We start from the raw sequence: 15,469 nt of genomic DNA, 5'->3' as shown, positions 1-15,469 counted from the left end.
TCTGCATGCTAACTCCGAAGCAGGGTCACCCAAGCAGTCTCTGTTTTTTGTTGCAGCTTAAGAGTGTGATATAAATCCACCTCCGCCTGTGTTACTGCCCGAGGGCAGCCTGCACGCTTTTATGCCATGTCTGTATCAGTAATGGGCCATTTGAGTTTATGGCCCTGGGGCCTCTGATACCATCCCGTGCCGGTGATTTCAGGGCCACTGATGTCATCCTGCTGGGAGCACCTACCTGGAGCTCTGATCATTCTTGTGTAGGCAGTCTTTATCTACGCGGCGGTGGCATATATATAGCGAGCCCTTTTACAGCTGCGTGTTATTACTCTCCGTGCAGTTCCAGCAGCGCTGCAGGTATGTTTCCCAGAACTGCTCTGCTTCCCAGCCAAGGCAGAACAGTTCCTTTCAGCCTAAGCAAATCCTCAAGCCATGCCTAGAGTTTCAACAGTGCAGAACAGAACAGAAGGAAAATGGTAGTTTTTTTTTTTTTTTTTTTGTGAAAACTTGTGACTGCAATGAAAAATATTTTTTTTTCTCTTAAGAAAAAAAACCAGCACAGGACTATTTTATCTGCTGAGATTTCCAATGGTGAAAAGTTTGTACTACTTTTTTTTTTTTTTTTTAATTGAAAACATGAGAAAATACTTTGTTTAGGAAAAAAACAACCTCTCATTGTAAGAAATGCAAGATTTTGGTGAGTGTTAATGAAATTATGTTCCACCATTTCATGACTGTAGCAGACCTGTTTGTCTGAGATGCTGAAACTTGTTGGATTTGTTGAGTGTCAGAGCAGGTGGCGAGGTACGCACACTTTCCATTCATACAGTAGGTCTTTGCAATGCCAGTTGCTTCTGAATAGTTTGTGTTTATTGTTGTAATATGACTTCTCCTCAGCTAAAACTGCTGGACAACGAGCTGTCTTACTCTGTCATGACTTTTATACGCCTGGTCACCAGAGCTCTGAATTACTTATGATATATACCGTGTTGCTATTAGACATTTTGTGTTGCTATTAGAGTTTACATATTGCTTCAATGATTTCTACTAAGACTTGTGATTACAAACGTTTCAAAGTCTACATGTAATAATTAATCTTTATTAGCATAATAGGAAAGTTGGAGTATTCAATTTCTCCGCTCATAATAATTTAAATAGAATTGTTTATAAGGTTGTGCATGTGAGGCACACAAACAGAAATAAATTCAAGGGAACATTGTAAAAGAACAGTTTCAATAATAAGTCTCTAGTTATTTTTAATAATTTTCAGTTTTCTTCCGTGTTTTGATTTGTAAGCATGTGCCTGTTAGCTTCCTGTTGATAAGGTCACGCCTTTATATTGGGCTTGAAAAATCTATCTGACGTCTGGAAAATCATTGGCCTGAGGTGGTTACACAGAAGTGGGGAGCTCGTAGCTCGAGCAGAGGCAGTTCCATGCCATCGTTCTGGATCAGACCAACCCCAACCCTGCTGACATGTATTTAAAATTTTGTTTTATTTATTTATTTAAGGCAGGAGGACAGACAGCTTCATCTTTCAGAAGCGCTTGAGGCTAGCTGGTGTTGGATGGGGCAGCAGCTCTGGGCAGCGGGAGGGCAGAGGGCGTTCGGCTCTTCCAGGCACGGAGCTGCCCGGCTGCTGCGTGTCTCTGCTGAGCTCTGCAGCGGGGCCAGGCTTCGGCGGGCACAGGGGCTGGCTGAGCTTCTGTCCCTTGGCATTGCTTCGCATAAAAGTGCTTGATTGACATGGCTCTAGTGGGTAAAAAGGTAAAGAAAAAGGCCCACTCTTCATGTAACTTGAGTAAGAAAAGCTCAATTAGCAAAGTTACGCTGGGCGAAAAAAAAAAAAAAAAAAGAAAAAGGTTACTAGTTTTGTTCCAGAAAATTATGTTCCTATATGGCAGAACGGGAATTCTCACTGACAAATGTTGTATCCCCACCATTCCACATTCAGGTGATCTCACGTATACATTTTGCTTTCACGGAACTTCAGGGGAGAACTCCCCTGAAACACTAGGACTGTAGCTCGTGTTGCTGCAGTTTCCAACAACATTGCAAAGTATGCTGCTGTTTATATAGTCCTGCTAAACTAAGGTCTCAGGGATTAAAAATAAACCACAAAACCGTATGATATCTCATACATTTTATTTGTTGTAAAAGAACAAAGCAGAAGAATTCAATCTTTCAAAAATCGTCGCCAGATTTCATAACAAATGATAGCTTATGAATTTACGGTTTTGAAAGGTCCAAGAGGGCATGAGTTGACGTTAAAAGTTCAGGTATTTTTTTCTTAGTATCTGTATTATCTCACAGATTTAAAAATAGAAATAATGTTACATTGTGATCTAAATCATTATTTCAATAGTCAAAGTTATATAGTTCTGATCCAGAAAAGTATGTAAACAGGTGCTACAGTTTGGTGTTGTGAAGAATAAATACTCCTGGAAAATTTATTCCAATTAAGCAGAAAGGCATTTTGGCTTTTCTGCTTAGTTGAGGTTACTTCACATCCCTGTCACCCAAATCAGAGATGAACATCATATGTTTAGATCTGACACATTGAGAAGTAAACTGGAAGGAGCTTTCTGTTTGTACTGTGCTTAACCGTGTTGTATTAATGCGTGATAACCCATCAGACAACATACGTAACGCAGTTCCCCGCACAGGTAATTGTAAAGGAGAGCTTTCATGTTGCAGTGCAAAAAGATTTAGCAGAACCACAGTTAGATGAGTCATAGGTGCTCGCCTGATAGTGGTGAGGAAACTCAAGCTTCATTCTGGTGTCTGTAAACAGAGAGTGACTGTAGTGAAACCCGAAGGGCTGCAGCAAGTTTCAGGGCTGTACAACAACACTCACCAGGAAGAGGTGTAGTCTTACTTGTATAATCATTAATTTTTCTGTCCTCTGATAACCCGTCTGTATTTTCTGGCTGACTGGCAAAGAAGTCCTGCTCCAGCATTTGACATTGTCTGTTGGTATGGAAATCATCAATGCCACACATTTAGTGTGACATAACGCATAGAGTCACAGCCGTGCACTGTGCTTCACAGGCAAAGAGAATTGACAGGTTCCTACCCAGCACAATCTCTGCGTGCAAGCAGAAGCCACAAATTGGGCTGAGGTGTCTGTGGAGCTACAGCCAAAAAGCAGTAGGGTGAAAGCTGTGGTGCTCTTGTATTCACTTACAGTGCCTTTAGGAGCCCAGGTGTCAGCTACCCAGCTGCACACAACTGCGAGCGCTTCTCTGAATGGTGGGTAGAGGTGGCATGCCCTGAGAGCAATCCTTCTGCTCATGGGCTATATCTAGTCTATGCTTTTGCCTTGTTTATTTTAATTTGGGACAGATGATCTCACCGATATAACCATCAGGGTATGCAGATTTAGGCTATGTACCTTCTGGCTGCAGTCTGAATGGTTTGGATGCAAGTTCACACTCACATTTTGGAAGGGGGCACAGCTTTACGTGCCAGCCAGCTGCAGCCTGGGTTCTGCAAACCTCACAGCAGCAGCAAGGAGGCTGATCTGGGACAGACAGGTTGGATATGCTCATATCCAGCCATTCCCCGTGGGCCCCGAATTGCATACTGTGAAGCAGAATAAACATTGTATGCTGGTGAGCAGCAGCCATTCCCATTGCCCAAGGGAGGCTTCTGTACTTGCCTCTGCAACACGGGTTATCTTTACTGTAAATAGCCGGGTTCCAGGCAGGCTCTCGGCACGGCTGTTATTTACGTCTGCTGGAAAGGTGGCTCTTACTCATAGCACTTAAAATGCAAAACACTGCCGCCATCCTGCAGGTAGTTTGCACTAGTGCTGTCACTGCCAGCAGCAGCAGAGGGGAACTTTGCAGCATAATTTCCTTGTCTGTAGAAGAACAAGAAAGGGACCTGAAGGAGCAAGGGACAGTAAATAGTAAGCAGGGGAAGGAAAGAAGAGGAAAGACTTCTGCTACCCCCAACTGGAATTTTTCACTTGCTTCTCTGTCCTTCACCCTCTGTCAGTACACTGCACTGATGGGCCAAGACAGTCCTGGGCTGGGAGCTTTTTCTGGTGTACAGAATGGGTACTCACAGTGTACATGGCTGTTACATCCTGAAAGCTCATAAAAAAAAAAAAAAAAAAAAAAAAAACTCTTGATGAGGAGAGGACAGAGAGGAGAGAAGCTGATTTAAAATTTTAATTAGATACCTGAATGTTTGTCAACATCAGATCTTCTGAACGAACGTCACAGCCTGGCAATGCAGCCTGTAGATCTCAGAGTGATCCCTTGGCACTTTGTGTTGGTGCAGACGGAGTATCTCCTTTCCTGTGGGTGTGAAAGGCTCATGCTTTGGCAGAAACACTGAGAACGGTGACCGCGTGCTCGTGGATGACTGCAAGGCCAGTGTCACTCAGCACTGTCCCATTTGCTGTCAGATTTAGAAACGGTGCCGACAGTCTCTCATCACGTAGGACTTTTCCCTGGAGACCGGTCATGACAAGCTTTTGGAAAAAGGTTTGGAGGGCACGTTAAAAAGTCTCTCATAAAAAGCCCCAGTATCCTGTTTAGCGTACAGATGTTACCGCTGTGGAAAAAGGGACCTTCGCCTTCTTCCTGAGTGTGCCTTGGCCAATATATACTTAGCACTGTATGTATCAGTTGTCCCAACAACTTCAGAACACAGCATTTAATAATAGCACTTTTAATTCTGGAAAGCTCAAGGTTCTCCACGGAAGAAAGGTGATGTGGTTCTCTTCTTATAAATGCGTGCTCCCAGATGGGATGGCTGCGTCTGGAGAGGAGGGTCATTTGATGTCATCATCAAATGGATGACAGCGATGCAGCCCATGCAGGGTCGTGAGATGGGACTCATCCATAGAAATCTCACGTGGTCACTGCCTCTGCTGCCCCTCCAGGGATCTTACTTTCCCAAAACAGGACAATGCAGGCAAACCTGCACTGACGTCTGTCCCACGGGGAGCTGCATACACTGGTGTATGCCCTTGTTCAGTGATCCTAAGCTTAATCGGATCTTCAATAATTTGCAACGTTTTTTAAAAGGTCACTTCTTAGAAAAGGACAACAAAATGATGTAAACATCAGGAGTTAATCACTGTGGGTGGTGCCAGTGTCCTGAAGTGAGGAAAGGCATTGGAAAAGGATGAAGTTCCTCTGTGCCTCTAAGGACGGCTGGGAAGTTGATGAATGATTTTGAGAAATCTGAACTTCAAAATGACACAGTGGATGGCTGGGGTGATATAACAGTTCTATCATTAACTTAAACCATAGAAATGAATTTAAAAATTACCTTGTCAGAAGAACAAGGGATGAGAGAATTCATCTAGGGGCTACCACTTCTACCCATGTCACTTTGAGCTCAGCCTCAAGTTCCTGCCAATATTTGGAAGTCTTTGCTTTAGTGAATGGAAAGTTCAGTTGGGAATGGGTGCAGCGTGTGGGAAGAGCATTTATTCCAGGTCTGTGGGCTTCTGAAAATAACAGTGAGAGGAAATATCTGGTGAGGCTGCCAGAAGCACTGTGCTGCGCAGTGTTGTGCCGTGTTCGGGCAGTCCTGCCTTTCGTAGTGGGGAAAGAGAACTGTTCAAACCAGCTGTGTGTGTGTGAGGAGGGGATTTGTCTGTGCTCAGCAAAACAAAATGAAACACATTCAGCAAATGTGCTGTAAGATAGCGGTCTTCCTGCTCCTTCTACAGACCTGCACAAGGGTGAGGGGGAAGAGTAGAGGGGAAAGGAGCAGCCTTCAGCTGGACAGATGACTGAGTGGCACCACAGTTTGGTGTACACTTGATTGCATTCTGAAGACACAGGTGATCTATCTAGCATAAGCAAGGAGCCCTTTACTGGAGATGCTTGCAAAGAGCGGCACCTGCAGAGGCTGCTGAGATGGCAACAGCTTCTAATTCAGCTTGTGGGACGGGCTCTCCTCACCTGTGGGATGGGTGCTTCTGCCCAAGCTGCTGTTTCTGCTCCACAGTAGCTTGCTGCCATGCCCAGCAGGTGTTCCCAGCTGCTCAGCCGGCTGCCCCGTGCTCACAGCTCCTCCGGGAAGCCATCAGTGCACAGCACTCGGATGCTGCTGGAGCTGGTATGCATGGCAGGGACTGCCACCGCCGATAGCGGTGCCCGAGCAAACAAACCTGACTGGAAGGCACACCTAATGCCACACCTGGGTCTTGTGAGACTGACTGTGTCGTCTTTTCTTCCTAGAAGCTGTGGCATAAGAGAGTGCTTTCTTCGTTTATGGATTGGTATATGTGTTAATACCACTTTGACCAACTGCACACAACTTCCTTCTAAATATATAGTACACACCCCCGTCTTGGAAGAGAAATTTCATGATCTTCCTGCTAGCCTCTGGTATTATTTAAATAAAGCTGATATTATTTAAATAAAACTCTACATTTTTGAATCAACTATGATTTATAGTAAGCCTTCTATTACTCAAAAGCCAACCAACTGAAGCCTTTTATGTGCCCTTTTTCCATCTACCTATCCTCTCTATGCTTTGATCAACTACATCTGGCAAGGCTTAAAAAAAAATCCTGAAAGTTTCTGAGGAAGTGAGGACGTTTCATCCTAGGTGCTGGAAATTGCACGGTCCTCTTTGGAAATGTGCAATTATCACTTCAGTGAAAACCCCAAACCCACAACATTTGCCTATTTAATTATTCTTACTGACCTTTACCTCCAGAGTTTCCCTCCGTCGGGCACATTTTGAGTCATGAATTAACTTTCATGTCTGAGCTGAGGGACTGAAGAAATCCAGTTCCCATTTTAAAGCTTTTTCCCGACAGCCTTCCAGTTTCAGCTGTCTTGTCCAGCTACATGAGTATAGGAAGAATGGCAAGGCATCACTTGTGTGCAGGCAGCCTGTGTGGCTTGGGTTACACCAATACTGCACAGGGCAAATAGTGATCTTTGAATTTGGGATAACTTTGTAAAAGACTGATGTTAGAGTTGAAGAAGAAACACCTGCCAAGAAGGTTAGTTCTAGGATTTATTTTTTCCCTTTGGAATGTCAGTTCTTTCATTTCTGAAAACCTCACTTGATGAAAACAAGGAGGCCCTTGTGTCAGATAATTCCCTCTGATAGCGGTGTTATCTCAGTACATGAGATTCCAATAAAAATGTAAATAGTGGCAGGGATTTATTTATTTTTTCTGCTGTAATCCCCTCCAGGGCAGTTCACTGTGTTGACATGTATATATGTTTATACATGCGTATGCCCTGGGACTCTTGCTGTCTCTCACTAGAGAAGAAAGGCGGCGTGACTCATGCACGCGCATCGCAGCAGCTGCCTAAAAGGTGAAGCCCTCATTCACTTTGGAAGGAACTCCACGTTCACTTTGTGTCACAAAGAAGAAGTGGTGACAACTATTATACTCATTCCAGGAAAGGGAAAAGTACTTCTCAGGTACAATTTGCTGAGTGACTATAGAAAGACTATTCAGCTTTTACTTTTCAAGAGTTTAACATGTGTTCAGCGTTACTGATTTAAATGTGCTTCTTGGCATAGGTATTCTGAAAATAAATGCAAAAAGAATTCTGCTCAGCTCTTAGCAATTTAAGTAGAGGGTGATGCGCTGCAAGATGTGTTCACGAGCATGTTTTGGAGCTCCCGTATGCTAGCACACTGAAGGGTTTATCTCGTATGTGTAACAGGGACTGAAATGTCATCGGTTGTCATGCTCCACCGCTTTGGAAACTGTGAGCACTGATTATTTAGGGGCTTTGACGGAATTTGTGTACTTTGTGGAAAGCCCTGCGTGTGGGGGACTCCCCAGGTGCAGCACCCAGCCGTGCCCAGGGCGCCTCACCCCATCCCAAATTGTCAAAACCTTGCGCTGATACCGCCCTGAACGGCACCATTGGGGCTTGTGGTGCCTCATGTCGGATTTCTGAACCTTTACGGTTTGGTTGTGCTTTGTGGGGCTTCCCTGCGGCCAAGGCACCTCGGTTAGTGCAAATCTACCACAGGAGGGGAACCCGAGGTGGCCGCTGGGGTCCATCTGGAGGGTGAGGAGCCGGAGATTTCCTGAAGAGCCCCAACCAAAGCGGCAGGAGGACGGGGGCTGCGACTGTGAGGGCTATGACTATGGGGGCTGTGACTATGGGGGCTGTGGCTACCAGCTCAGCTCTCCCCGTCCCGGTGCGGAGGGGTTAAGGCGGGTGTGGCGGCTGAGGCGCCGCCGAGCCATGCCGCCTCCCCCCGGGCGTGCCCGGCCCTCCCGCGCCGCGCCGCGCCGGCCCCGAGCCCTCAGTAGCGCGGCCGGGAGCGGGGCTGCGGGTAGCGGGACCCCCCCCGCCGCCATGCCGGGCAGCGACACGGCGCTGGCCGTGGACAGGACGTACTCGGACCCCGAGCGGCACCGGCGCCGCAAGACGCGGGTAAGGCGAGGGGATGAGGGGGGCAGGCAGCGCACAGCTCCCGGGCTCGGCTGCCACAGGTGCGGGGCTGTAGGGCAGGCGGCTCCTGCTGCGGGCTGTGGGGCTGGGGGAGCTGCTCAGCCCGCTTGGGGTCAGCAGGACCCCCCCGCTGTCCTCGGTGCCCAGGTGAGAGCCCGGGTGCGCTGCTAAGCGAGCTTTTTCCAGTTTGAAGCGTGGGGATTAGCTCTGTGTGTGAAGAAAAAGGTGTTGGTTCGGCTTTCTGCTTCTTCACGACCGACTTGTAGGGTGCTCCTCATCCTGCAAGCCGGGTGCAACAGCCACAACGCAGTACGGGGTTTTGTGTGTTGCCTTGGTGTTGCTCGTAACGAGTCGAGCCAGTTGGTTTTCCCCCATTGCTTTTGCTGAAAGAGTAGTTTGCTCTCTAACTTAATGTGGCCGTGGAAGAAAGTTGCTTGCCTTCGAGGCTGATTTTGAACATGCTTAGGAGTTGAAACAGAAGCCTCCGTCCTATAGTCTAGTTGATCTGCTTAAAAGCGTGAGGTACCGTGATTAACATTCAGCGTAGTGCCTGTGTATGGAAAAACAAATCGCGCTCTTAAGACAGCTTCATGAAGGCACTGGGCTTCTGTCTGGCTCTGAGTTTATTTTCATCAGGTTTAGCCTCTCCTTCTGTTTCTGCAGCCATGGGAGTCGGAAATGTAACTCACTAAAGAGTTCCTAGAGTCGCGTATAATTGCGTTGCTCCAGGGTCTAGGCTTTACAGGTTGTGCCAGATCTCATGCAACCTGCAGTATAATTGGCAGGGGTGGTAGCAGCAGGTTGTATATTCCAGATGATGGCAAGAGCTTGCACTAAATCCATTTGTGCTTATTAGGGACAAATAGGATTTTTTCCTGGGTAACTTCTACATTCCTCTTAATGCCTTAACCAGAGGAATAGAAATGGCCAGGCTCCGGAGCGGCTACAATCGGTGGTATTGCGCAGGAAAGAAGCAAGAAAGCAGGATGCTGTTTCTCTCTTACAGACCGAATAAAAAGCAGCTGAGCAGCTGGAGATAAACCTCCTGTTCTGAAACATTCATGGCAAAAAGCAACACAGAGGACAAACACAGCAGGACAGGGTTGGTGGGAGGATGCTCAGGGAACCCAGCACACCTGGGGGACCTGCCAGGGTGAAGAAGGTCTTGGAGCTGGTTATATCGGCGTGATGGGGACAGCGTACAGTAAATAGGGAGAGGTACATTTAATACAGCTTGGGGGAGGGAGCGGCAAAGTAGTTGCTGGGCCTCATAGTCTGCATAAAACAGGCTACCAAGTCTAGTTTTGGGGTGGGAAGGTTCTGAAGGACTTCCCCGGCCCTGTGGCTTGCTGCCTGTGTCCTTTATGCCCCTCTAAGGATTTTTCTCGTGAGAAAGTAAAGCCTTTTGTGGATGGGGAAGAAGACTGTGCCACAGCTGTAGGAAGGCATCACCAGATTCAGTTTGCAGAAGTGCTAGAGCAACTTACTGTGAATGTAGCCTTCTGAGTTTGTAAATATTAGTATCTGAGGGGAAAAGGTTTTACAATTTGTGTTGCAGTTAAAAACCACCTTCGGCACAATGCAACGGGTCTCTTCGGTACCTTCCTGTTTGAGGCCACTTGGAGTATGGCTTCCTGGGCTGTGCTAACAACTTTCTGATGAACCACGTCACGTTTTGTGCAAAGATCCCAGCGCCTGAAAGAAAGAAAATACTTTAATGAGGGGCAGCCAAGCCGTTCTTAACGTGGGGGGATTTACTGCTGCCTAAGGAGGTCAAGTACTCGGAGGGAGAGGTCAGGCGCCTGTTCCCTTCCCTGGCCGAGTCCCAGGAGCGTGGCAGCACGGGGCAGGGCATAAAACCTCTGCAGCCCAATGGTGCAGGTGCCTTCCTGCTGTGGTATTTCGTGGCGGGGGTGTGTTTGGGCTAGGCTTGTTACCTTGGTTCTGGAAAGTCATCCAGCCACCCCCAGCTGTCAGGGTGCCCTTCTGGGGTGCTATTCCTGCCTCGCCCCCTCCCCAGCACCAGAGGGGCTGCTGCAGCTCGCTCTGTCTGGGGCACAGGTGGGAGCTGTGCAGGGTGGTTCAGCTCACCTCTGCTAATAGCAGCTGCCGCGGAAAGCAGCTTCCCTGCGCTTCGTGTCCACCACTGGTCAGTTCCTGCAGCACTCAGAAGACTAACCCAAATCTCTCAAAAGCAACCTAAGCCAGGAAGTAGAACGAGATATGGGAGCAACGGCTGCGTTTTCAGCTGTTGTGTACCAAGTGCTGCTCTCACTTGAATGTAGCTTGCCGGACAGCTAAGGAGTGTCTTGGTGCTTTCTCAGGGACTCATTTTTTGCAGCAGGTACTGTAAAATGAGACCAGAGGTGCTCAGGTTCTGTCCACACCAGGCTCCTTATGGGGCAAGTCCGTGCAGAGGGCTGTGCTATCACAGTAGCAATGCTCCTGATGCTCAGACTAGCTTGACTGTGCTAATTTTTGCCTCATTGTGTTAACCTGTGCTTCAGGACCACCCGGCAAGGCCATATTAAAGCTCTCACCTCTCAGAGCTCACCAGCTTGTCCTATTTAGACCTGAGAAGCCTGGGTGCTGATTTTTTTTTGCTGCTGATCATGGCATTGCTCTTCACCCTTGATCTTTTAACCCTTAGAGAACAAGAGTCCTCCACAATTCATCAGGGTTATGAATTTATGCGCGTGGCCTTGTAGAAGGAAAGCCCTCTTCTAGCACAACTAAACCACGAGTCCCTTACTGCACCCCATGATAAGTCCCTGCAGTGACACAGCCTGCTTTTAACCAACACCAGGTGCTTGAGACAGAGATGCAGGAAGTCCTAGCTACAGGATTCCTCTCACGCTGGAGCATATGCAGAACTTTTCGTTAGTATCTCGCCCGAAATAGTAACAATTATTTCTTTATGGATCAAGAAAAATCTCACCTGGAACAGATGTGGATGTGCTATTTATTTTTAATCAACAAATGGGGATTCCTATTTTCAATCTTGTTGGGCACTCAGCCTTAGTGAGACTCGCAATAGAACCAGTGTGCTGTGGATGAGCCGATTCTTATCTCAACACAACCAAAAAAAGGCTTACATTAAAAAAAAATACAGAAGTCTGCTGCTTTTCTTGTATTCTAGTGATGAAAAATGTCCTCTGGCCTGTCTCTTCTAATTTTCCATGTCTCTTTTATGATCCCTCCCATTCATCTCCTCTGTACACGAGGCAGTCTTTTTAATAATCTCTCCTCATATGGAAGCTTTCCTAAGCCTCTAATCACTTTCATCATCTGCCGAGGATTCCCTTTATTTCTTGTAATCTTCAGTCTATTTAGAGGAAGTAGCATAAAGAGATGGAGGAAGATTATTACTATTATTTAAAAACAGTCAAAACAACAAAATCCACCACAGTTTCAGGAGAAATTGAGATTTAATCTGTATTTCTGGTGTTCTCTAAATACAAGGGTCACTTACGTTGAAGAAATGTTTGGTCTGGGCTTTTGTGGCTTCTAACCAAACCTCCAGATACTTTGTGCCTGAAGAACTTATGAATGGTTTTGTCGCTGTTTCATTTTTTTTTGACATAAGATGAGGATAATGTGATGAGACAGAATATTCTGAAATATCAGCTGTAAACCCACAGTGTGTCTAGAGATGTGCGAAGCCTGTCAAAGAGTAGGCTCCATGGTGCAGGGGTACGGGGAACAAGGGAGGGAAGCCTCGATTGTGGGATTAACCCCATAAAACCGATCAGCTGCATAAAACAGAAGACAAGCCCGTTCATTTAAAACAACTACCCTGTTTTTAATACTTTGTCGCTGTAGAGCTGTTTGGAAAACTGTAACTTTTTTTTTTTCTAGCACTAGAAAGGACTGTTGGGAAGTTTACAAAGCAGCTATCCTTCTCTTTTTTTTTTTTTCTTTTTCCTTTGTGTACTTTGAGTTTTGGGATTAAATACATCTAAATGCTAAAGGTCAGTGTGAGGTGTAATTTGTTGTTGCCAAATGAAATAAAGGGGGGCAAATGCTGCTGTACAGCTTAGCATGGCGTTGCCGTGCTCCCCCTGGTCCTGCGGAGTGAACCTACATGGTAGAGTCACGAGCCATAAGTATTTTATTTTCACCCAGTCCATCTTCTTCCTTCCAATCCAAGATGTAAACAGCAAGTGAAGGTGGGCATTCGTGTTCTTTGCGGGGTTTAAGGTGACTTCTAGGTTTGGAAGTTTTGGAAAGGTACTTAGACCTTTCATAGCGTTTGGTCTCTGCCTGAAAATGTAGCGTCTCTGAAGATTTTGTCTCCTTCCCTCTGCTGTGCTTTTGATCCCTCCCTCCTGCCGTGGCTGGCCTTGCTTGCAGGGCTGGGGCATCTCCTGCAGCTCTTCAGATGTTAGGTCTGTTTCAGTCAAACAAACAGCCCCACCGACTTAGCTCCTGGTGGGAAATCAGGGTGCCGGTGCTGCAGGGGCTGCAAACAGCTCCAGCTCCTGGCTTGCCTCTTGGCATCGTCTCCGCAGGTGAGGCTTCAGCTGTGTGCCCCCTGGCACGGGGTCAGCAGTGAGGCAAAGCCTGGGAGCTCCTGGCCTCGCTGGCCTGCTGTCAGTGCCCAGGCTGAAAAGATTGCCGCTGCCCCTTGTCTGCTTGTAGTGGTCTCGGCACCACGAGCAAGTGCGCGGCTTTCCTCTTCGCCCCTGGAGCCGAGCGTGGTGTGGGTGGGAGAGGAGACCATGCAGTGTTGGGGTGGGGTGGGACAATTCCCATTTCTCTTTTATATGTTTCAGAGGGCGCTGCTTTAGCAACAGTGCAAATCCTCATTAGCAAGGAAGGTCGCATTATTTTTACTATAGGCATTTTCTGCCTATCTTCCCTTAGTCCAAAGGAGGAACGGAGTATTAATATGCAAAGCCAGAAATACCCCTGCTGCTCTAAAGCCTTGACATATGGGGGCTGGTATGCAACTGGGGTGCGTGTGCCTGTGCAGCTCGCCTTCTGCACGCTCGCTCAGCAAGCGACAACTCTGCTCAGGCACTTTTTGTATCGTCCTACGTAATCTAAGCTTTAATTTAGGGACAAGAATGGAAGAGGAGGGTTGTCCCTGCTAGCTGAGCTGTAAAGAATATCTGCAAATGGCAAGCTGCGGTGCTGGTACTGTAGAAAGCTGGAACGAGGCTTTTTGTTCTGTTTTTCTTTTCCCTTAAAATAAAAAAAAAAAAAAGGAAAGAAAAGAATAATAGTGAGACTTGTCCCACTTTATTTAATGTTGCAAAAGCATAAAATTGGAGAGGATAGAAGGTAGTAGCAGTGGTTTCCCTGGTATTTTCTTAGTTACTTACATTATAGTGGATACTCAGACTGTGGAGTGCTTTAGTGGACCTTTGATGTAAAATATTTGGCATCTTGATTAACTGTTAGTGCAGTAGGCACCTCTTACTTGTTTTATTTATTTGTAGTGGTTTGTTAACAGCTCCCTTCCCTCATACGTTTCGGTTCAGTAGCCCTGCCCGTAGAGGTTGCAGGGGATGCGAAGCACTAATGCTGTGCTATTGAATCGCAATCAAAGCGTGACGCACGCGGTCCTGAGCTCCAGTTGGACCCTGTCGCTGCCAGCAGTAACCTATGGAACTCGTCCCAGATGAATTAGAGCAGCCTGATGGAAGATTTTCTGCGCGTTAAGCAAGCGCTCTTTGCAGGACAGCAGGTGCTCCTGTCTGTTCGGATGCCAGTCTCATCTGGCTGTAGTCAGGATGGTTTCGGCGGGTTTTAGTCTTTGGTTTTGTTTTGTAAATAAACCACCTTGTAGCAGGCTTGGCTACAAACGTGTGGAAGCATGTGTGCTTTCTGGCAGAGGTTGTGAGGAAAAGAGCAGCCCCTGTGTGTGTGTTTGTTTTAACTTACTTATATAGATACACTGAGGATTGCAACAACTAAACATTAAGTAATGCTCTGGGTCGTGTGATTTCATTGGAATAATCAGGCTGTGCCTTAAAAAAAGGCTACTCACATCTACAAGATACTACACCACTGGCTCCTTAAGCATTAAATAAGATTATTTCTTTTTTATTGACCTGCTAATGCTGTGTTTAAAGCAATGGTTTGTATCTGAAGACAGAACACTGTGATGGAAGCTGGTGTTTTAAGGACTGGGAAGACTGCAGTGCTCCAACTGCTGTCCAGTTGGAGGCCAGTCACTAGTGGCGTCCCCCAGGGCTCGGTGCTGGGGCCGGTCCTCTTTAATATCTTCATCGATGATCTGGACGAGGGCATCGAGTGCACCCTCAGTAAGTTCGCAGATGACACCAAGTTAGGTGCGTGTGTCGATCTGCTTGAGGGTAGGAAGGCTCTGCAGGAGGATCTGGATAGGCTGCACCGATGGGCTGAGGTCAACTGCATGAAGTTCAACAAGGCCAAGTGCCGGGTCCTGCACCTGGGGCGCAATAACCCCAAGCAGAGCTACAGACTGGGAGAGGAATGGTTGGAGAGCTGCCAGGCAGAGAAGGACCTGGGAGTGATGGTGGATAGTCAGCTGAATATGAGCCAGCAGTGTGCTCAGGTGGCCAAGAAGGCCAACGGCATCCTGGCTTGTATCAGGAACAGTGTGACCAGCAGGGCTGGGGAGGTGATCGTCCCCCTGTACTCAGCTCTGGTGAGGCCGCACCTCGAGTACTGTGTTCAGTTTTGGGCCCCTCGCTACAAGAAGGACATCGAGGTGCTTGAGCAGGTGCAGAGAAGGGCAACGAAGCTGGTGAGGGGCCTGGAGAACAAGTCCTACAAGGAGCGGCTGAGGGAGCTGGGCTTGTTCAGCCTGGAGAAGAGGAGGCTCAGGGGCGACCTTATCGCTCTCTATAGGTACCTCAAGGGAGGCTGTAGCGAGGTGGGGGTTGGCCTGTTCTCCCACGTGCCTGGTGACAGGACGAGGGGGAATGGGTTTAAGTTGAGCCAGGGGAGTTTTAGGTTAGATGTTAGGAAGAACTTCTTCACTGAAAGGGTTGTGAGGCACTGGAACAGGCTGCCCAGGGAAGTGGTGGAGTCACCATCCCTGGAAGTCTTCAAAAGACGTTTAGATGTAGAGCT

The 15,469-nt window shown here is 47.3% G+C and overlaps 1 protein-coding gene across 3 annotated transcripts in view; it reads left to right on the top strand.

Moving 5' to 3' along the window:
- Window positions 1-15,469, top strand: part of TMCC3 (transmembrane and coiled-coil domain family 3) — an 89,823-nt gene that overhangs the window by 36,355 nt on the left and 37,999 nt on the right. The window contains exon 1 of one of the 3 annotated variants that reach the window (XM_084305665.1): window positions 8,258-8,386. The exons of the other annotated variants lie outside the window; for them this stretch is intronic. Within the exon in view, the coding sequence (XP_084161791.1) occupies window positions 8,309-8,386 (78 nt within the window). The 5' untranslated portion in view covers window positions 8,258-8,308. Of the gene's footprint in view, window positions 1-8,257; window positions 8,387-15,469 lie in introns of those variants that run through there. 3 annotated transcript variants of the gene reach the window in all.

The sequence above is a fragment of the Netta rufina genome (assembly GCF_964035555.1).
Source record: "Netta rufina genome assembly, chromosome: 1".
NCBI lineage: Eukaryota > Metazoa > Chordata > Aves > Anseriformes > Anatidae > Netta > Netta rufina.
Note: the sequence above shows the minus strand (reverse complement) of the source record. Positions and strands in the feature narration are given on the sequence as shown.